Genomic DNA, 23,114 nt, shown 5'->3' on the forward strand with positions numbered 1-23,114 from the left:
ATCTGGGCCTCATTGAGAAGGACGGGCCTTTTCATTTGGGGGAAGTGGAAGTGCTGTGTCCATTGGTCCTGTCACAGGGTTTCCATAGTCACCAGACAGTTCATTAATCTCTTTGGAATATGTGGGACGGTAGCGTCCCACCTCGCCAACAGCCAGTGAAAGTGCAGGGCGCCAAATTCAAAACAACATAAATCTCAGTTAAAATTCCTCAAGCATACAAGTATTTTACACCATTTTTAAAGATAAAATTCTCATGAATCCAGCCACAGTGTCTGATTTCAAAAATGCTTTACAGCGAAAGCACCACAAACGATTATGTTAGGTCACCAACTCACAGAAAAACAGCCATTTTTCCAGCCAAAGAGAGGAGTCATAAAAAGCACACATGGAGATCAAATTAATCACTAACCTTTGATCTTCATCAGATGACACTCATAGGACTTCATGTTACACAATACATGTATGTTTTGTTCGATAAAATGCATATTTATATAAAAAAATCTCAATTTACATTGGCGCATTACATTCAGTTGTTCTAAAACATGTGGTGATTGTGCAGAGAGCCACATCTATTTACAGAAATACTCATTATAAATGTTGATGAAAATACAAGTGTTATTATACATGGAATTAGAAATATACTTCTCCTTAATGCAACCGCTGTGTCAGATTTAAAAAAAAATAATAACTTAGCCAAGAAGTTAGTGGCTCTGTGGTACAGGGGAGCGGGCAGGTTCATTTGGAGAGGGGTAATCATTTAAATTCTGCTCTCCTTGTGCCCATATTACTCCCTCCGAGAGAGTGGGAGGAGGTGGAGACAGGACTCAAGAGAAAGCTGTTTATTTTCAGACTGCATGCACCCTTATGGGTGACTTGGGCTCTGGGGCTTGTTTTCTACCTTCAATGGCTTGTGACACATTCAGCCTGCTGGTTCAGTTAAGGAGGCTCTGCTATTACAACAACAACAACAACAACAACACTACTACCTCAGGCTATCATTCCACCCATCCCATCTCTCCTTCATGCAGCAAACCTGTTGACACCGGCAGCAGAACAGAGGAGGCTGGTTCAGTAGAGCTGGGTTAGCAGAATATAATGCCAGACAAATCACACGCTTACTGTACTTCAACTCTGTGCTTTGATGAAGCAGGGTGGTGTACGTGTGATCCTAGCCTCTGCCATCTAGGAACTTATGTTCCTTGCCAAAAGTCAAGCACCAACAGAGCAGCAGTTTGTCTGATTTGAAGTAATTGCAAAAGGCTCAGTCTGGACTGACCTGTACCAGATTCTCATCAACATTCCCACAGTAAAAATCTGAGCTCTCCCAACTTGAATAATTAATTGAAAACCAACACCAGCTGGAATAACTGATGTTATGATGATGAGAGATCCCAGTGATTGGGCCTGCAATCCAAATCCATGTGGACCTAGTGTTCTAGTATATAGGCCAGTGAAGTCTGTTTTTAGTTGCAGTGAGAAACGACTCCAGCTCAGGAGCACATCACAAGTGGTTGGTGTGACATCTGTAGAATGGCTGTTTTAAAGACAGCAGTCTGTAAATGAAATATTTTAACACAGCAGATAGAAACCTTCAGTTGTCTCAAGTTCCTTTACACTTTACCTACTGGTGTCTAAATGAGTCTTCTCAAATTCCTTTTTACTTTATCTACTGGTGTCTTCATGGATTGGTACAGGTAAAGGAATAGGTCATGGTGGAGCATGACTTGAATTCTAGATTTGTGTTTTTTGTTCTTTCTGTTCAAAGTTTTCTTTATAAAATATTATGTTGTCTCATTTGCTTGATTACAATAATTAAGATGTAGATATGGTTTAGATTAGCGGTCGGAATGGCTGATTTAAAAAAAATATATATATATTTTTAAATTAGGGCCAATTTCAAGTTTTCATAACAATTGGTAATCAGCATTGTTGGACACCGATTATGGCCGATTACATTGCACTCAACAAGGAGACTGCATGACCGGCTGAGTGCAGCAAGGAGACTAGCTAGCATTAAACGTATCTTTATAAAAAATAAAAAAAATCTTAACTAGTGATTATGTTAACTACACATGGTTGATGATATTACTAGTTTAACTAGCTTGTCCTGCGTTGCAAATAATCATTGTGGTGCCTGTTCATTTCTCATCGAATCACAGCCTACTTCGCCAAACGGGTGATGATTTAACAAGCGCATTCACGAAAAAAGCACTGTCGTTGCACCATTGTGTACCTAACCATAAACATCAATGCCTTTCTTAAAATCAATACACAAGTATATATTTTTAAACCTGCATATTTAGTTAAAATAAATTAATGTTAGCAGGCAATATTAACTAGGTTGTGCAATGGAACAGCAATATTTAGACTTATGGATGCCACCCATTCAATAAAATACTGTTCCGTATTTCACTGAAAGAATAAACTATATGGTTTTTTAAAATGATTTTTCTGGATTTTACTATGTTAATGACCTAAAGGCTTGTATTTCTGTGTTCATTATGTTATAATTAAGTCTATGATTTGATAGAGCAGTGTGACTGAGCGGTGGTAGGCAGCAGGCTCGTAAGCATTCATTCAAACAGCACTTCTGCTTTTGCCCGCAGCTTTTCGCAATGCTTGAAACACAGCGCTGTTTATGACTTCAAGCTTATCGACTCCCGAGATTAGGCTGGCAATACTAAAGTGCCTATAAGAACATCCAATAGTCAAAGGTATATGAAATACAAATGGTATAGAAAAATAGTCCTATCACTACAACCTAAAACCTCTTAACTGGGAATATTGAAGACCCATGTTAAATGGAACCACCAGCTTTCATATGTTCTCATGGCACATACAGTTGAAGTCGGAAGTTTACATACACTTAGGTTGGAGTCATTAACTCATTTTTCAATCACTCCACAATTTTTTTGTTAACAAACTATAGTTTTGGCAAGTCGTTTAGGACATCTACTTTGCATGACACAAATCATTTTTCCAACAATTGTTTACAGACAAATGATTTCACTTATAATTCACTGTATCACAATTCCAGTGGGTCAGAAGTTTACATACACTAAGTTGACTATGCCTTTAAACACCTTGGAAAATTCCAGAAAATTACGTCATGGCTTTAGTCTTCTGATAGGCTAATTGACATCATATGAGTGTACATGTGTATGTATTTCAAGGCCTACCTTCAAACTCTGAGCCTCTTTGCTTGACATCATGGGAAAATCAAAAGAAATCAGCCATCAGCCACATGTCTGATTCATCCTTGGGAGCAATTTCCAAATGCCTGAAGGTACCATGTTCATCTGTACAAACAATAGTACGCAAGTATAAACACCATGCAGCCGTCATACCGCTCAGGAAGGAGACTCTTTCTGTCACCTAGAGATGAACGTACTTGGGTGCAAAAAGTGCAAATCAATCCCAGAACAACAGCAAAGGACCTTGTGAAGATTCTGGAGGAAACTGGTACAAAAGTATCTATATCCACAGTAAAACAAGTCCTATATCGACAACCTGAAAGGCCGCTCAGCAAGGAAGAAGCCACTGCTCCAAAACCGCCATAAAATAGCCAGACTACGGTTTGCAACTGCACATTGGGACAAAGATCGTACTTATTGGAGAAATGTCCTCTGGTCTGATGGAACAATAATATAACTGTTTGGCCATAATGACCATTTATATTTGGAGGAAAAAGGGGAGGCTTGCAAGCTGAAGAACACCATCCCAACCGTGAAGCACGGGGGTGGCAGCATCATGCTGTGGGGGTGCTTTGCTGCAGGAGGGACTGGTGCACTTCACAAAATAGATGGCATCATGAGGTAGGGAAATGATGTGGATATATTGAAGCAACATCTCAAGACATCAGTCAGGAAGTGAAAGCTTGGTCACAAATTTGTCTTCCAAATAGACAATGATGCCAAGCATACTTCCAAAGTTGTGGCAAAATGGCTTAACGACAACAAAGTCAAGGTATTGGAGTGGCCATCACAAAGCCCTGACCTCCATCCTATAGAGAACTTGTGGGCAGAACAGAAAAAGTGTGTTCTAGCAAGGAGGCCTACAAACCTGACTTACACCAGCTCCTTTACGAGGAATGGGCCAAAATTCACCCAACTTATTGTGGGAAGCTTGTGGAAGGCTAAAAAAAAACGTTTGACCCTAGTTAAACAATTTAAAGGCAATGCCACCAAGTACTAATTGAGTGTATGTAAACTTCTGACCCACTGGGAATGTGGTGAAAGAAATAAAAGCTCAAATAAATCGTTCTCTATTTCACATTCTTAAAATAAAGTGGTGCTCCTAACTGACCTAAGACAAGGAATTTTTACTAGGATTAAATGGCAGGAATTGTGAAACTGAGTTTAAATTTATTTGGCTAAGGTTTATGTGAATTTCCGACTTCAACTGTATTGCACTTTTACTTACTTCTCCAACACTGTATTTTTGCATTATTTAATCCTAATTGAACATGTTTTGTAATTTTTAGACTAAATTTACTTTTATGTATTACGTTAAGTGTTCATAAAGTATTGTTGTAATTGTCATTATTACAAATAAATATATAACAATCGTCCAATTTAATCGGTATGGGCTTTTTTTGGTCCTCCAATAATCGGAATCAGTATCGGCATTGAAAAATCAATCAATCGATCTCTAGTTTAGATATCATAGCAGACTTGCAGACCCATTATATGAACAATGTCACTCAAAGTTGTCTTGCTCTTAGATGAACTTTTCTTTAGCAGGATCCTTTGCAAAATATTTGTATTATCTCTGATATAAATACCTAACATATTAACCTGCAGGGCTTTGATCCAAGTTAGTGGAAATTCATGTTCTGTAATGGATCAAGCACCATAATTCTGTACTTATAAAATATTTTGACCACAATTCTCTATTATCATCAGACAGATCTTGGCAGCTTTAGCCGCCTTGATCTCATTTCATTTGGCTCAGCCAAGTATTTATTTCCTGAATCTTGTGATCCAATCTAAAAGTTAAGGGAAGGCGAAATATTATGGGCATGAAAGTCATTTTCTGCCTCTTTCCAGCTTCAGAGTCTTATTACCATATTGGAAAATATTCAAAAGCTTTAGGGAGGCGCATCTCTCGCTCTCGCTTGCTCTCTCGTGCATTAAAATTAAAAGCATTCAAGTATGCTTTGTTATTGGGTGTCTTTATCCTCTTATCCTCCCAGCATTATATTTCTTTGATGAATTGGCTATTATTGAAACTTTGATTAAAAGTTATGTTCTCAATTTTGAAAAAGTGTTTTGATTTCCATTACAATATGTCATTTGTGGCAGAGGAGAAACATTTTCAATGAGGTTTAGGTGGTGAGCAATCAAGGCGAGTAATAGCTTACTGGAAATCAATGTAGTCAAACATTAAGGTGCACATACTAGAACTTAATTTGATACAAAGTAAATGTGAGCCATGTTGACTTTTTATAGGTCTTTCATTGAGGAATATTCAGTGCGTCCCTAGAGCTTATTTTATGTCATTGGTGTATTTGCTCTAGCCCTGCCAAACTTGTTAGCTGAGTGATGCGCTGTGAGTCAGACTGTCTGGCAACTGAGGACATTAAATCCGTTAGATGATTCCCAATAGGCTAGTATAGATCTGAGCAAATGAGACACAGGATCATTTACATAAGAAATGAGACTTTTGGGGGATATGCCTGTCCCATAAAGTTAGCAGTGTTTCTTGATACCCCTCTAGGTTTGTAGGTTTGCAGTTTTGTGGCGTAGCCAAAGGAAATGAGAGTTTAAAGTGTAACCACACCTCCATGCTAATTTGCACTCAATAAAGCATGCTCGGTGCTCTCCATCTGTGACCATGTGACATTTAATCAAATGAATGACTCAAGGAGATATAAATAGCACCAGTGCAACAGATTTCTAACAACGCCCACACACGCACAGTATTTTAATATTGATTCCTGACTGTCTTCGCATGCCTTTGGCAACCACTGTTGTTCAGCCTCTGTAATGTGTTGCTGTGAAATGTTTTGATGTGTTTCCTGCGGTGGTGAGTTTGTTTCTGAGCAGAGGCCATACCCTACACTGAAAATAGAAACCCTTCATGAGAAATCATGCTCAGAGCGCTGTGCATATGAGACTCACAAAGCAAAAACAGAATCTCTTTTAAAAATCTCCCCTCTTCAGAGAGTGAGCACTAATCCACAGGCGCCAAGTGTAGTGGGAGTCAGATCAACATGATAGGAGGCAACAGGAGACTTAACTCCACTGACTGGTTTAATAGAGTGACACATCTAACATCTAGTCTCTCAAAGACTGCTGTCTACTTCATTGAAAAATGTACACAAACATAAGAAACGAAACAATGTTTTTGTGCTGTTTTTTTAACATGTACTTTGCTTTGGGGAGAGAAATGTCCCCTTCTGATGTTCTCTTGTTTATTTTTACATTATTTTTCATTTTGTAGCCTGGAATTGTTAGAATAGGTCATATCTATCATGCGTGAACCACCCATTGGTTTCCTAAGGGATGTCAGGGATGGAAATGTGAGTGCCTTCCTGAAGGGCCTTGTGATTGTATTACTTTAATGAGCAGAAAGTAAGAAGGAGCAAGGTAAACAATAGTTTGTGGGGAGCAGAGACAACCCTACATCCAAACTCTGCCAGTGTGTATTTCCCCCCTCAGTAATTTTTTAAATATATATTTTTATTTTACCTTTATTTAACCAGGCAAGTCAGTTAAGAACAAATTCTTATTTTCAATGACGACCTAGGAACAGTGGGTTAACTGCCTGTTCAGGGGCAGAACGACAGATTTGTACCGCCCCAAGGAATAAACCCAGAGAGTAGGCCTACTCTCCACCACACCGGAAGAAATGGTGCCGAAAGAGATAGCAGCAGTTTTACTGGCGCCCAACCAATTGTGCTACTATGTGGGGGGGGGGGTCGGCTTTTTTAACTTATGTGTTTCTGAAATCGTATCTTATGGCAAAAAAAGAGCTTCTGGATATCAGGACAGCGATCACTCACCTCGGATTAGACAGATTTTTTTTCTTCAACAAGCAGGACGCATAGGACATTCTCCGAACACCCGACAAGGCCAACATCCCAGTTATTTGCAAGATGAAGAGACACAGGTACAGGGGACACAGAGCGGGATGCCTCATAAGGATCCACAGAAGGCGAGTGGGAAAGCTGCCGTTACCGTCAATATTACTCGCCAACGTGCATCACTGGACAATAAATTAGACGAGGTACGATCACGAATATCCTACCAACGGGACATCAAAAACTGTAATATCCCATGTTTTCATGGAATTGTGGCTAAATGATGATATGGATATTCAGCTAGCGGGATGGCAAGATGGAACATCACACTCCGGTAAGATGGGGGGTCTGTGCATATTTGTAAACAGCTGGTGCATGAAATCTAAGGAAGTCTCTCTAGATTTTGCTCGCTTGAGGTAAAGTGTTTTGTGATTAATTGCAGATCACACTACTTACTAGAGTTTTCAGCTATACTTTTCGTGGCTGTTTATTTACCACCACAGACGGATGCTTGCACTAAGACCACACTCAGTCAGCTGTATAAGGAAATAAGCAAACAGGAAACCACTCACCCAGAGGCGGCGCCCCTAGTGGCCGGAGACTTTAATGCAGGGAAACTTAAATCAGTTCTACCTAATTTCCATCAACCTGTTAAATGTCCAACCAGAGGGAAAAACATTCTAGATAACCTGTACTCCAAATCAAATCAAATCAAATTTTATTTGTCACATACACATGGTTAGCAGATGTTAATGCGAGTGTAGCGAAATGCTTGTGCTTCTAGTTCCGACAATGCAGTGATAACCAACAAGTAATCTAACTAACAATTCCAAAACTACTGTCTTATACACAGTGTAAGGGGATAAAGAATATGTACATAAGGATATATGAATGAGTGATGGTACAGAGCAGCATACAGTAGATGGTATCGAGTACAGTATATACATATGAGATGAGTATGTAGACAAAGTAAACAAAGTGGCATAGTTAAAGTGGCTAGTGATACATGTATTACATAAGGATGCAGTCGATGATGTAGAGTACAGTATATACGTATGCATATGAGATGAATAATGTAGGGTAAGTAACATTATATAAGGTACCATTGTTTAAAGTGGCTAGTGATATATTTACATTTCCCATCAATCCCATTATTAAAGTGGCTGGAGTTTGGTCAGTGTAAATGACAGTGTGTTGGCAGCAGCCACTCAATGTTAGTGGTGGCTGTTTAACAGTCTGATGGCCTTGAGATAGAAGCTGTTTTTCAGTCTCTCGGTCCCAGCTTTGATGCACCTGTACTGACCTCACCTTCTGGATGATAGCGGGGTGAACAGGCAGTGGTTCGGGTGGTTGATGTCCTTGATGATCTTTATGGCCTTCCTGTAACATCGGGTGGTGTAGGTGTCCTGGAGGGCAGGTAGTTTGCCCCCGGTGATGCGTTGTGCAGACCTCACTACCCTCTGGAGAGCCTTACGGTTTAGGGCGGAGCAGTTGCCGTACCAGGCGGTGATACAGCCCGCCAGGATGCTCTCGATTGTGCATCTGTAGAAGTTTGTGAGTGCTTTTGGTGACAAGCCGAATTTCTTCAGCCTCCTGAGGTTGAAGAGGCGCTGCTGCACCTTCTTCACAACGCTGTCAGTCTGAGTGGACCAATTCAGTTTGTCTGTGATGTGTATGCCGAGGAACTTAAAACTTGCTACCCTCTCCACTACTGTTCCATCGATGTGGATAGGGGGATGTTCCCTCTGCTGTTTCCTGAAGTCCACAATCATCTCCTTAGTTTTGTTGACGTTGAGTGTGAGGTTATTTTCCTGACACCACACTCCGAGGGCCCTCACCTCCTCCCTGTAGGCCGTCTCGTCGTTGTTGGTAATCAAGCCTACCACTGTTGTGTCGTCAGCAAACTTGATGATTGAGTTGGAGGCGTGCGTGTCCACGCAGTCGTTGGTGAACAGGGAGTACAGGAGAGGGCTCAGAACGCACCCTTGTGGGGCCCCAGTGTTGAGGATCAGCGGGGAGGAGATGTTGTTGCCTACCCTCACCACCTGGGGGCGGCCCGTCAGGAAGTCCAGTACCCAGTTGCACAGGGCGGGGTCGAGATCCAGGGTCTCGAGCTTGATGACGAGCTTGGAGGGTACTATGGTGTTGAATGCCGAGCTGTAGTCGATGAACAGCATTCTCACATAGGTATTCCTCTTGTCCAGGTGGGTTAGGGCAGTGTGCAGTGTGGTTGAGATTGCATCGTCTGTGGACCTATTTGGGCGGTAAGCAAATTGGAGTGGGTCTAGGGTGTCAGGTAGGGTGGAGGTGATATGGTCCTTGACTAGTCTCTCAAAGCACTTCATGATGACGGAAGTGAGTGCTACGGGCGGTAGTCGTTTAGCTCAGTTACCTTAGCTTTCTTGGGAACAGGAACAATGGTGGCCCTCTTGAAGCATGTGGGAACAGCAGACTGGTATAGGGATTGATTGAATATGTCCGTAAACCCACCGGCCAGCTGGTCTGCGCATGCTCTGAGGGCGCGGCTGGGGATGCCGTCTGGGCCTGCAGCCTTGCGAGGGTTAACACGTTTAAATGTCTTACTCACCTCGGCTGCAGTGAAGGAGAGACCGCATGTTTTTGTTGCAGGCCGTGTCAGTGGCACTGTATTGTCCTCAAAGCGGGCAAAAAAGTTATTTAGTCTGCCTGGGAGCAAGACATCCTGGTCCGTGACTGGGCTGGGTTTCTTCTTGTAGTCCATGATTGACTGTAGACCCTGCCACATGCCTCTTGTGTCTGAGCCGTTGAATTGAGATTCCACTTTGTCTCTGTACTGACGCTTAGCTTGTTTAATAGCCTTGCGGAGGGAATAGCTGCATTGTTTATATTCGGACATGTTACCAGACACCTTGCCCTGATTAAAAGCAGTGGTCCGACATGAGTAAGACTTTTTAAACAGGTCAACATACACAAGGCTGCAGGGCGAGACGGATTACCAGGACGTGTGCTCTGGGCATGGTCTGATGTCCATGATTTGAGTCTGTAATGCCAACATGTTTCAAGCAGACGACCATAGTCCCTGTGCCCAAGAACACAAAGGCAATCTGCCTAAAAGAGTACAGACCAGTAGCACTCACGTCCATAGCAATGAAGTGCTTTGAAAGGCTGGTAATGGCTTACATAAACACCATTATCCCAGAAACCCTAGACTCACTCCAATTTGCATACCGCCCAAACAGATACACATTTGATGCAGTCTCTATTGCACTCCACACTGCAGGTAGGTAGTAACACATCTGCCACGCTGATCTTCAACACTGGAACCCCCCAGGGGTGAGTGCTCAGTCCCCTCCTGTATTCCCTGTTCACCCACAACTGCATGGCCAGGCACGACTCCACCACCATCAAGTTTGCAAACGACACAACAATGGTAGGCCTGATTACCGACAACAATGAGACTGCCTATAGGGAGGAGGTCAGAGACCTGGGCAGATGGTGCCAGAATAACAACCTATCCGTCAATATACAGGAAAAGGAGGACCGAGCACGCCTGCATTCTAATCAATGGGGCTGTAGGGGAGCAGGTTGAGAGCTTCAAGTTCCTTGGTGTCCACATCACCAACAAACTAGAATGGTCCAAACACAGCAAGACAGTCGTGAACAGGGCACGACAAAACCTATTCCCCCTCGGGAAACAAAAAAGATTTGTCATGGATCCTGAGTTCCTCAAAAGTTTCTAAACCTGCAACATGGAAAGCATGGTTGCATCACTGCCTGGTACAGCAATTGCTCGGCCTCCGACCGCATGGCACTACAGAGGGTAGTGCGTATGGCCCAGTACATCACTGGGGCTAGGCTGCCTGCCTTCCAGGACCACTACACCAGACGGTATCAGAGGAAGGCCCTAAAAATTGTCAAAGACCCCAGCCACCCCAGTCATAGACTGCTCTCTCTACTACCGCATGGCAAGCGGTAGCGGAGTGCCAAGTCTAGGACAAAGGCTTCGCAACAGTTTTTACCCCCAAGCCATAAGACTCCTGAACAGGTAATCAAATAGCTACCCGGACTATTTGCATTGTGTGCCACCCCCAACCCCTCTTTTACGCTGCTGCTACTCTGTTTTTCATATATGCATAGTCACTTTAACTATACATTCATGTACAGTGGGGCAAAAAGTATTTAGTCAGCCACCAATTGTGCAAGTTCTCCCACTTAAAATGATGAGAGAGGCCTGTAATTTTCATAATTGGTACACTTCAACTATGACAGACAAAATGAGGAAAGAAATTCCAGAAAATCACATTGTAGGATTTTTTTTATGAATTTATTTGCAAGTTATAGTGGAAAATAAGTAGTTGGTCAATAACAAAAGTTTATCTCAATACTTTGTTATATACCCTTTGTTGGCAATGACAGAGGTCAAATGTTTTCTGTAAGTGTTCACAAGGTTTTCACACACTGTTGCTGGTATTTTGGCCCATTCCTCCATGCAGATCTCCTCTAGAGCAGGGATGTTTTGGGGCTGTTGCTGGGCAACACGGACTTTCAACTCCCTCCAAAGATGTTCTATGGGGTTGAGATCTGGAGACTGGCTAGGCCACTCCAGGACCTTGAAATGCTTCTTACGAAGCCACTCCTTTGTTGCCCGGGCGGTGTGTTTGGGATCATTGTCATGCTGAAAGACCCAGCCATGTTTCATCTTCAATGCCCTTGCTGATGGAAGGAGGTTTTTATTCAAAATCTCACGATACATGGCCCCATTCATTCTTTCCTTTACACGGATCAGTCGTCCTGGTCCCTTTGCAGAAAAACAGCCCCAAAGCATGATGTTTCCACCCCAATGCTTGACAGTAGGTATGGTGTTCTTTGGATGCAACTCAGCATTCTTTGTCCTTCAAACATGACGAGTTGAGTTTTTACCAAAAAGTTATATTTTGGTTTCATCTGACCATATGACATTCTCCCAATCTTCTTCTGGATCATTCAAATACTCTCTAGCAAACTTCAGACAGGCCTGGACATGTACTGGTTTAAGCAGGGGGACACGTCTGGCACTGCAGGATTTGAGTCCCTGGCGCCGTAGTTTGTTACTGATGGTAGGCTTTGTTACTTTGGTCCCAGCTCTCTGCAGGTCGTTCACTAGGTCCCCCCCGTGTGGTTCTGGGATTTTTGCGATCATTTTTACCCCACGGGGTGAGATCTTGCATGTAGCCCCAGATCGAGGGAGATTATCAGTGGTCTTGTATGTCTTCCATTTCCTAATAATTGCTCCCACAGTTGATTTCCTCAAACCAAGCTGCTTACCTATTGCAGATTCAGTCTTCCCAGCCTGGTGCAGGTCTACAATTTTGTTTCTGGTGACCTTTGACAGCTCTTCCTGACTGTCAACATGATAGGAGGCAACAGGAGTTGGAGTGTGACTGTTTGAGGCTGTGGACAGGTGTCTTTTATACTGATAACAAGTTCAAACAGGTGCCATTAATACAGGTAATGAGTGAAGGACAGAGGAGCCTCAGAGAGCCAGAAATCTTATTTTTCACCATAATTTGCAAATAAATGAATAAAAAAATCCTACAATGTGATTTTTCTGGATTTTTTTGTTGTCATTTTGTCTGTCATAGTTGAAGTGTACCTATGATGAATTACAGGCCTCATCTTTTTAAGTGTGGGAACTTGCACAATTGGTGGCTGACTAAATACTTTTTTACCCCACTGTACATACTACCTCAATTGGCCAGACCAACCAGTGCCCCCGCACATTCGCTATCTGCATTGTGTCCCACCACCCGCCAACCCCTTTATTTACGCTATGTTACTCTCTGTTTATCATATATGCATAGTCACTTTAATCATATCTACATATACATACTACCTCAATCAGCCCAACTAACCGGTGCCTGTATGTAGCCTCGCTACTTTTATATCCTCGTTACTGCATGTAGCCTCGCTACTTTTAAATCCTCGTTATTGCATGTAGCCTCGCTACTTTTATATCCTCGTTACTGCATGTAGCCTCGCTACTTTTATATCCTCGTTACTGCATGTAGCCTTGCTACTTTTATATTTCCTCGTTGCTGCATGTAGCCTCGCTACTTTTATATCCTCGTTATTGCATGTAGCCTCGCTACTTTTATATCCTCGTTACTGCATGTAGCCTCGTTACTTTTATATCCTCGTTACTGCATGAAGCCTCGCTACTTTTATATTTCACTGTCTTTTTACCTAATACCTTTTTTGCACTGTTGGTTAGAGCCTGTAAGTAAGCATTTCACTCATGTCTACCCCTGTTTTATCCGGCACATGTGAAACTTTGATTTGATTCTTCCTCCCCTACTCCCAGAGAAAGAAGATGTGTCAGCTGCTGATGTGTTCTAATGAGAGAGTGCCCCTTTTACAGACCCAGTCAGAACTTCATCAGTCTCCACTGGGGCCCAGTATGACAGAGTACACAGCCTCCCAACCTGTGAGCACGTTAATTGGCTATTCGCTGTAAAATGAGCTTTCAAGCTAGCGGGCTCTGGCACCAACCAAACTACAGTCGTTGAGAGAGAGAAGTGATGCAGTATGTCACGGCACTGAGCTGAGCCGTGTGGAGTTGGGAGTGTAAGCTAATTGTGCATTTATTTTCACAGGAGAAGTCTTGTTCTGTGAAGATGTAAGTGGTAAAGGGCTTTGACTGTTGAAGAGGGGAGGGGGGGGAGGGGGTTGATAGCTGGATTGGAGTTATGTAACCTTGTAGCATGAATAGATGAGCAGTAGAAGTAGTGGCTTTGTACACACAGGGAACAACAGTACTCCACCTCCTTATCCCACACATACTAGAGTTTTCCATGTCAATACATAATTATGCAGTACATTTAAAATGGCAGCACCATTGGTTCTTTATTTAAGCATCAATTTAGCATGTTGAAGGTAATGTTTGTGTTCTGGTCCAAGTTTTTTTTGGTAATAATTCCTGGCAGTGTGCATAAGCCAAAGTATTCCATCTGTCTGTCCACATGGTATGCTGTACAATGGGCCAGGTGCCCCTCTTGTTTCAGTAGCACACTAGTGTCTTTTCAACACCCCAGCTCACCTGAACACCTGCACAGCCAAACACACACATTAAATGGAAAATCCACCAAACAACACGAATTCCTTTAATTGAGTGTTATTTAACATTTAATATGTACACAAATGTTTAATTTTGGTATTACAATAAGGTTGGTAGCAACATGGAAAATGGTTTTGGGAATCTGTTGTAGCTTAAGTTGACTACAAAATCCACAAATCAAATCACATTTTATTTGTCACATGCACCGAATACATCAGGGGTAGACCTTACTGTGAAATGCTTAATTACAAGCCCTTAACCAAAAATGCAGTTCAAGAAAGAGTTAAGAAAATATTTACAAAATAAACTAAAGTAAAAAAGAAAAGTAACACGATACAATAACGAGGCTATATACAGGGGGCACTGGTCCCGAGTCAATGTGTGGCGGTACAGGTTAGTCAAGATAATTCGTCCATGTAGGTATGAATAAAGTGACTATGCATAGATAATAAACAGTGAGTAACAGCAGTGTAAAAACAAAGGAGAGGGGGGGTGTCAATGTAAATAGTCTGGGTTGCCATTTTAATTATTCAGCAGTTTTATGGCTTGGGGGTAGAAGCTGTTATGCAGCCTTTTGGACCTAGACTTGGCGCTCTGGTACCGCCTGCCGTGTGGTAGCAGAGAGAACAGTCGATGTAGCGCCTTACCGTCTGATGCCGAACAGTTGGTCAGGATGCTCTCGATTGTACAGCTGTACAACTTTTGGACGATCTGAGGTCCCATGCCAAACATTTTCAGTCTGCTGAGGGGGAAAAGGTGCTGGAGTTGTGCTTGGCCATGCAGTTGTGGGTGAGCAGGGAGTACATGAGGGGACTAAGCACGCACCTCCAGTGTTGAGGATCAGCGTGGCAGCTGTGTTGTTACTTACCCTTACCACCTGAAGTCCAGGATCCAGTTGCGGAGGAAAGTGTTTAGTCCCAGGGTCCTTCGCTTAATGATGAGCATTGTGGGCACTATGGTGTTGAACACTGAGCTGTAGGTGTTCCTTTTGTCCAGGTGGGAAAGGGCAGTGTGGAGGAGTGCGATTGAAATTGTGTCATCTGTGGATCTGTTGGGGCGGTATGTGAATGGAGTGGATCTAGGTTTTCCGGGATGATGGTGTTGATGTGAGTCATGACCAGCCTTTCAAAGCACTTCATGGCTACTGACGTGAGTGCTACAGGGTGTTAACCTGCCTAAATGACTATCTTCGCTTTCTTGGGCACATGGACTATGGTGGTCTGCTTGAAACATGTAGGTATTAGACTCGGTCAAGGAGAGGTTAAAAATGTCAGTGAAGTCACTTGCCAGTTGGTGCGCACATCCTCTGAGTACACGTCTTGGTAATCCATCTGTCCCCGCAGCCTTGTGAATGTTGACCTGTTTTAAAGGTCTTGCTCACATCAGCTACGGAGAGTGTGATCATACAGTCGTCTGGAACAGCTGGTGCTCTCATGCATGCTTCAGTGTTTCTTCCCCTGAAGCCAACATAAAAGGCATTTAGCTCATCTGGTAGGCTCGCTTCGCTGGGCAGCTCGCGGCTGGATTTGCCTTTGTAGTCCGTAATAGTTTGCAAGCCCTGCCACATCCGACAAGTGTCAGAGCCGTTGTAGTAGGGATTCAATCTTAGTCCTATATTAATGCTTTGCCTGTTTGATGGTTTGTCTGTTTGATGGTTTGTCTGAGAGCATAGCGGGATCTCTTATAAGTGTCCGGATTAGTGTCCCTCTCCTGTGTGTGTAGAGTAAAGCAATGCTATGCTCTTTCTACGGACTGGCTGGTGGCTCGCTAGTTAGCAAACTACACACAATAATACCAAAGACTATCAGCATGTAACGTAGCTAGTTAGTGTAATTTGTTTTGGCAATTTTACAGCTATCAATTTAGCCTACAATAGCATCATGTTCAACCTGCAGATCGATGTGACTCAGAGTGGGGTCAACATTTGCAACAGCAGATATACTTTTGAGAAGATGGGGAAACGTTGCCCATGCTATGTCAATGAGCAGCATGGTGCATTCTGGGAAATTCTGGGACAAGGAGCGCTCTCCTTCAAGGAGTGAATGTGAGTCTATTGGGCGCTAGCTCATAAACCCAACATTAGCACGAATTTTGGCAACAAGAAGTACATTATTAATATTTTCAGAGATGTGAGATTAATTTGTAATCTGTAATATTGTATAGTTTTGGAATCGTGCCAGAAGGGACCTTGGAGGACAATAGGCACGTTTCTCGACATATACACTGACTTTGAGAAGGGCTTAGCAACTGCGTGACACAGCATAACAACATGAGCACAATTGGTTGACAGTATGCTGGGTGGGGCATTATCAGGTCCATCATTCAATGGATTCCTATCTCCTGTCTATAATATCTCTGGCAAAGGCAACATGCAATGCACCCTGGACTAAAGAGGCCGACAAATAAGTAAAATGCGCTAAGCCCTCCATTAAATTACACATTTCTCGAGGTTGGAATATCGCAGAAATATGACCAATGGGTCATTCGAGAGAAGACATCCTCCAATTATGGCATCGGCTAGTGTTGAAATCTGACGTGCGAAAAAAACGTTTATCATAATCTAAAAGTCGTATTCCTATTAAGTTCTAGTGTAGTGCGAGCGAGTTAATCACAGTGATGCGTCATACCGGACGGATTTCTGGGTAATAAAGTTACACACAAGGGCAATTTATGAGGGCCTAATGTGTGTACTGAGGGTGTACATTTTCCTTCTTTTTTTCTCGACAGGTAAAGATTTACAGTGTTTTTGTCAACACAACTTCGCCTCAGTGAGTTACATTGTGTGCAGGGCCTCACGTTGAATGTGTCAAAGACAAACGGTTCCTGGTTGAAATATGTTCCCCCTGCGAGGCCACCGGGAGTTGTAAATGTGATTTCTTCACATTATCTCTTCATCATCTTCAGAGTACTCTTATCACAGTGATTTCACTGTTAGTGTTTTGTGGGGAAAATATAATTGAAAATGATGGCTTGATATGATGGCTTTAAAATATAATAATTATTTAATTGGGTTGGAAAGGGGATGTAAAGGGTTCATGTAAACCTTCAGTGTATTTTCTTCCCTCTGTCTCTGCTGACCTCCTCACTCTGCTCGAGAGCAGCTTTAATCCATCATCATGTATATCATCTGATAGTGTTTGATATGGTGCCTCATGGTACAGCAGCACAGATGAGTGCTGTTGAGTCTTAATTGCCTATTATACCCCAGACAAGACATTCATCTCACTGAACAACTGAGGGGAACAGTGATCGTCAGGCAAAAGCAGAGCTCTTATTGTTCTGAAATCCCTGTTTTCCCATAATACAGCAGAAATCCTCCCTCTGTACGGTTCGCCCTGGGTTGATTCTGTGTGTTCTGTCATGGAGGTTAGCATAGGGAACACGTTTTGCTGCAGCGTACAGACCTGTTCACTGTATCTAACTATGTCTCCCTCTGCGGTGGACCTCCTTTTGTAAACCTTCCCCTCGCCTCTCGTTGCCATAATCCCTTCGCTATATTGTGCCGTTTGCCTTCCTGAACCAGGAATAAAGGCACTTTGTGTGTCCTGTTTCCCTCTTCATGTTGTCTCTCAGCCTTCCTCCTCTGTGGATGTGCCACAGTAAGCACATGGCCCTAACTGACTTGTCCCGATGTACACACAATGGAGCGCACTGACTGACTCACTTCACCAGGCTGGGCTGCTGCTGATAAGGTCTGGGCCTATGTTGCTGCTCTCTGTCTGGACCAGAGCCATCACAGTTTAAAGCAAAACCCCGCTGGGTCCCCCTTCCTGAGCCCTTCAGAACCCACCGCATACACACACACACACACTCCCACCCACAGAGAAACAAGCCAGGAGCGAGAGACCGGCAGGGTGTTTCTCTTCCTATTACAGGAGTTGCAGTTGTAGGCTACTTAAATGGAACCACTCAGTATTACCTGAGGAACGCTCAACTCTGTTCTCTTATAATGAGGCGGGGTAGCGTTTTGACAACTGGTCGCGTGATTTGCTATCAACAACATTGAGCCACCATCAGTCGATACTTGTTAAAATGTAAATTCTGAAAACGCTTACTTGTACCTATGTTTGTCCTGTACAACTGTGGTCCTTCCACTGTGTGCTTAAATTCATGCTTTTAATAACTTTTGAATACAACCACCAACTTTTTCCTCATTTGTGTTACTCATGTCAGTATAAATGCGCTTGGTAACTCAATGTTGTTGTTAGCAAATTGTGCGACATGCTATCAAAACGCAGCATTCCATAGCTAGACATGTATTGACATGCATCCTCCTTTCCTTCTACTCTCACTCTTCTTCTCCTACTGAAAGATCAGTTTATCTGCTTCGTGTCGTGTTTTTGAGATATACATTTCTTCTGCCTTCTACATTTTTAAAAGTCTTGTTTTGATGCCAGAGTGCTATGAGTTGTTGAACTGTGATTGGGACTTGTATGTGTCAGCAGAAAGTGGGATAATACGGCCTCCCGGGTGGCACAGTGGTTACGGGTGTGCCAGCTGCGCCACCAGAGACTCTGGGTTCGCGCCCAGGCTCTGTCATAACCGGCTGCAACCGGGAGGTCCGTGGGGCGACGCACAATTTGCCTAGCGTCGTCCGGGATTGGCTGGTAAGGAAATCCTTGTCTCATCACGCACCAGCGGCGACTCTGGCGGTCCGGGCGCAGTGCGCACTAACCAGGTCGCCAGGTGCACGGTGTTTCCGAAGCAGTGCGGCTTGGTTGGGTTGTGTATCGGAGGACGCATGACTTTCAACCTTCGTCTCTCCCGAGCCCGTACGGGAGTTGTAGCGATGAGACAAGATGGTAGCTACTAAACAATTGGACGCCACGAAATCGGAGAGAAAAAGGTGTAAAAAAAGTGGGATAACATGACTAGTAATAAGCGTTTAGAAATATATGAATGCATTAATTTATTATTCATTACAGACTTGGTTCATAGTGTCAAACTCAGTAACACAATCTTTTGTCTTTGAGGCGATCATCACTGAATTACTGTACCATTTTTCTTTTGTCAGAGCACTGAGCATGCAGTAGTTGAGTTCCTCTACTGTGTCCAATGGGCATGAGAGGCTGCCTACATGTTTTAGGGGTTTCTGAGTTCTTGTCCCAACAAAAGAGCCTTTGGGATGACACACTGCCCAGACTAAGCCAGTACAAGTTGCCTAGGTTACCCTGTCTGCAAAACATCAACCCCCTTACCCAGCCGGGGCTCTAGGCTTCACTCCCAAGGAGAGCGTCTCAGAAGGCCTAATTAATCACCAACACAAGTGGTCACATGAATGATCCTGGAGGCATGTTTGCTGGGATTGGCAGACTTTTAGAACTTCATCCCTGTCTGAGCCTAATCACGGTGTTCTTCTCCCATCAAGAATGGAGGCATTCCCTTGTTCATCAAAGCAAGCGACATGTTCAATGCTGCATGTTTAACTTACGGTACACAGCTCCAGGCATTATAGTGCCCTCCACTAATATTGACACCCTTGGTAAATAATAGCAAAAACTTTTTTTTATCCTCTTTTTTTTATCCTCTCTATCCAATGTATTACTGTTGATGGCAGGGAAAGTTATATGTGCTAGCTAACATACAACCAAAAATAAACATTACTTTTACAAAGTACTTTTTTTGCCATCGTGCATTAGTAGCAATTTCTAACTTTTTTTAAATGTATTTTTTTACTTAACACTTATGTTGATTGTTTAATAATAAAAAGTTTTGGTAAACTTTTCTTAGCGAATGTACAATTATTGCAAATTGAATTATGGGCTGTTTCTGGCCCTGGAGTGAACAGAATTGTACACTCGCACACTTGATCTCAAACTAGGGCTGAGGGGTTTACATGCTGACCAAACCGGACATGTGTGTGCTCCATCGCACGCACGTTGATTTTGTTCACCCACACCAGAAGCGATCAGGGCACGCAGGGTGAAATATCAAAACAAACTCTGAACCAATTATATGAATTTGGGTAAGGTCAAAAAGGATTAAACATTTATGGCAATTTTAGCTAGCTAGCTAATTTGTCCTGGCATAGAAATATTGTTTTATTTTAGCTAAAATGCACAAGGGCCTCTTCTCCGACAATTAATCCACAGAAAAAACGGTAAACCGAATTTGTTTTTCGTAATCTCTCCTCCTTCCTTCAGGCTTCTTTTTCTTCTTTGGACTTGATATGGCGGTTGGCAACCGACTTCACAGCATTACTACAACCTATGTTCCTAAGTTAATCTTTCAATCACCCACGTGGGTATATTCTCCTGACAACCAATGAGGAGATGGCACGTGGGTATATGCTCCTAAAAACCAATGAGGATATGGGAGAGGCCGGACCTGCAGGCGTTGGGGTGTCAAAAATAGAACCAATTTCTGTTTTAGCGCCTGGCCACGCAGATGATTGCTGAGGCGCACGAGCAGTGTGGGTGCAATAATTTGAATAACATGTATGTGTACATTTTATTTTGCAATGCTCGCACACGCAACGCGGGCAGTGTCATCAACATGATGTGTTGCCAACTTCCCTTGCTTGGCTAATTGTTTGGACTGACAGCAAAGATGGCCACGGGGATTCCACCAAGGGCATAAGGCCAGGGTAAGTGGAGGAGGGGTGTGTCTTTTATGAGTTTGAAATGCAGCCAATAACTAGGTTGTTTGTTTCATAGGAAAGTCCAATGCCGCTCTGCACACTGACTCAAGTAATACGATTAAATGCTATACTTTCACTATAGCAGGCTAGCAAGGGCAGAGATGCTGCACTGATTTTATAAGGCAGCACTGTGTTCCTGATGGAGACCTCTACCTACAGATAGACAGACCATTGGAGGTATTGTTTTCTGTCTCTGGAAGTATACCATTCAATCTGAGGTAAACAATCAACCATCTGCTATGTTTATTTTGAGTTTTCGATAATTCATTAAAGGCACGTATTTCCTTCTGAATTTGTTGGATGTATAACTTTAGCATTACTTGTTAATGTTTATCTATTCTTGGTTTGGAAAACACATTTGATACCTGGAAAATAAATGGAAGTGGTTTTTTTCCCCCACTGTCAAGCTTAATTTTAGTTTTAACTAGTAACAGTGGGTTTCTGTGAAAGGGTAATGGTTCATTGTCACGCAGTCATCAAAAAGATTCTCATAGTGTTGTTTCAAGTCTAATTCTCACCCCATTTTTTTCCCCCAATATGACCTCATGTTAGGGGAAATGTAATTTGTCTTGTCAAAGCAATTCTTTTAGCCTGCTGAGTTCATCTGGAAATAGCTGGAGGCAATCTAGATTCATTGGCCCTTGACATTTTGTTTGGTTTCATGTTATCTCATTTCTTTCTTACAGTATGTTGTTACCCAGGTTTCTGAAGAAAGAAAACACTGTATAATAGTTACATTTGCATATGAATACCTTATTTTTCTTCATGTAGTGCATCCTATCACATGCCCACATCTAACAGACCAGGTTTTCATTCAGCTCAGTGACCTCCCTGACCCCTCAGTCTCAGCGTCCTGACCGGTTCCTCTGGAGCTGCTCTCCCTTACTGTTATAATGGCCGTGCACACTCTGCCTTGTTTTGTGTATAGAAACCAATGACTACTCAGTGACATTCCCACCTCCCCTGTGTTACAAGGTATTGGCTAAACCCCTTAAACAAAGACTGTCCTCCTGCTAAACTTGAGCCCCACTGTGGTCACCATGTGAGATGTGTATTTGACAAGAAATGGGAGACTTGTAGGCTTAAAGTCATCACAGCAGCCAAAACAAAATGAGCAGATTGAAAACCTACAGCTCTTCAGCTTGATTTTCTGCAGTTTTCTCTAGGATCATTCTGGATCCATTGAAAGCTCCTAGATAGACACTTTAAAAAAAAAATATTTGTCTTCACAGCGATCATAAATGTCATCGCGCTGTACAACAATGTCACATTCAAATCACACTGCAGCGTTCAGCATTACAGAGCTTTCAGATGTATCCTTCTGTCCTCACTCTAACGTAGAATCCCTCCACACTGGGATTTAAAGGAATGACTGCATTAAATGGCAGCCCTGGGGCACTCGCAGTGTGGCTGTGAGAGTCATAGAGGAAGACGCAGGATCTATTTAAATTCAATTGGATTCCAGGAGTAAACACTAATCACACGTACCAACACAGAGTCTGTTTGACAGATTTAATGTTTCACTCTATCACGCTCACTGGAGCCTTCATTTTTGTCGACTTGGTTAAATGTGTCTTTTGGTTCACAAACCACTAGCCCGTGTCTGCGTTCTGCGAGGGCTCTCATCACAATGCTGGACTACATCTTTCTCAGTGACCTTGGAAATCTATCTTGAAAAGCTGTATAAATGGATACAATTTATTTTCTATCATTGTATACGAATGTAATACTATACAATTATTTACTCAACATTCGGAACTGTATATTGATATGAGTATTGTTACTGCTTTCTAAGGTGTGATAGCTGTGTGGACATAAGCAGTGTAACATCAATTCATTTATTAATGTAAGAGCTCTACTAAGTGTTCTAAGGGCAGTTACATTGACCTTGTTATTGCAGCATTCCCCTCACCCTCAGTAACAGGCAGGGACTATGTGTGGCTGGCTTATACACATATTATATATATTTTTTTCTCTCTCTCTGGCTCCCACAGAAACCCCCCTGAAAGGAGAGGATGTTCTAGGAGACAAATCGTTTTCTGACTCGTCCCTGTTTGCCCACTGGGGTCAGGAGCTGAGCGCTGACAGCCGCAGGGTGGCCCTGAAGATGTTTCAGTACTACGGTTACAACGGCTACCTCAGCGACCGCCTCTCCCTGGACAGAGCCATCCCAGACCTGAGACCTGATGGGTACGCTGAACTATCTGAATAGAGCACAGAAAACCACTGAGAATATCACCCACTTAAACTTCTGCTGTCCCCCATCCAAGTCATACCAGTAGCCCGGGGGCTAACAGGACCTTCATATCCAGACTGTCTGATTTCACTATGGTCTTATTATAACACACTAGTTGTGATCGTTTTGGATACAGACGATT

General features: G+C 42.8%; 1 protein-coding gene across 1 annotated transcript in view; it reads left to right on the forward strand.

Moving 5' to 3' along the window:
* LOC118393834 (polypeptide N-acetylgalactosaminyltransferase 18-like) overlaps positions 1-23,114 on the forward strand; it is an 83,470-nt gene that overhangs the window by 19,350 nt on the left and 41,006 nt on the right. The window contains exon 2 of the mRNA XM_035786949.2: positions 22,731-22,926. Within this exon, the coding sequence (XP_035642842.1) occupies positions 22,731-22,926 (196 nt within the window). The remainder of the gene's footprint in view (positions 1-22,730; positions 22,927-23,114) is intronic.

Source organism: Oncorhynchus keta, chromosome 14 (assembly GCF_023373465.1).
Source record: "Oncorhynchus keta strain PuntledgeMale-10-30-2019 chromosome 14, Oket_V2, whole genome shotgun sequence".
NCBI classification, from domain to species: Eukaryota; Metazoa; Chordata; class Actinopteri; order Salmoniformes; family Salmonidae; genus Oncorhynchus; species Oncorhynchus keta.